At 36.5% G+C, this 817-nt stretch overlaps 1 protein-coding gene across 1 annotated transcript in view; it reads left to right on the top strand.

The window, feature by feature from the left end:
- Positions 1–817, top strand: part of AXDND1 (axonemal dynein light chain domain containing 1) — an 88,671-nt gene that overhangs the window by 59,094 nt on the left and 28,760 nt on the right. The window contains exon 13 of the mRNA XM_008592051.1: positions 463–626. Coding sequence (XP_008590273.1) covers positions 463–626 — 164 coding nt within the window. The remainder of the gene's footprint in view (positions 1–462; positions 627–817) is intronic.

Below are 817 nucleotides of genomic sequence, written 5' to 3' on the forward strand. Positions count from 1 at the left end.
CTTGTCTGTAATATTTTATGTACCATGGAAAATCCATCACCGAACAAACTGTGTGGTAATATCACTTACTATCTATCTGTCATCCATCCATCCATCTATCTATCTATCTATCTATCTATCTATCTATCTATCTATCTATCTATTTTTTTAAGATGACCAGTAAGGGGATCTTAAACCTTGACTTGGTGTTGTTAGCACCACACTCTCCCAAGTGAGCGAACTGAACATCCCTATATAGAGATCCGAACCCATGGCTTTGGTGTTATTAACACCACACTCTCCCAAGTGAGCCACGGGCCGGCCCGACTGATAATATTTTGAAAGAATATCTTTTCAATTTTCTGATCCATTTCCTATGGATTTCTCTAGTATTACAATATTTACAATGGCCTGGTGTATTTTAATAAATATTTCTTACATGAATGAATGAATAAGTTGTTTGATTCCATGCATTCTATCTAGGACACTGCAGACCTTACACTGTTACAGAAGTTGACAGAGAAATGGAGAAACTTAGTGAATAAATTTAAGCAGGAGGTTGAACAAACTGAAGAGTTTATGATGGAGAAATTGCAAATTGTTAAAGACGGACTTATTAAATGGCAGCAGTTCTTCAGAAATAATAAGTGAGTCACCAAGAATCTGGTTTTTCTGATTACACTATATCATGTCTGCTAACTCAGTCCAATTTTCTCTCTCTTGCTCTCTCTCTTACCTTGTAATTATTCTTAACATTGATTTTGAGGAGGTAATGAGCTGCCCTTACAAGGGCACAATTCTGCTAAGGACCTTGTGGTTTCTGGTGTTTATCTCAGTT

This window comes from Galeopterus variegatus, unplaced genomic scaffold (genome assembly GCF_000696425.1).
Source record: "Galeopterus variegatus unplaced genomic scaffold, G_variegatus-3.0.2 Scaffold7539, whole genome shotgun sequence".
Classification (NCBI taxonomy): Eukaryota; Metazoa; Chordata; class Mammalia; order Dermoptera; family Cynocephalidae; genus Galeopterus; species Galeopterus variegatus.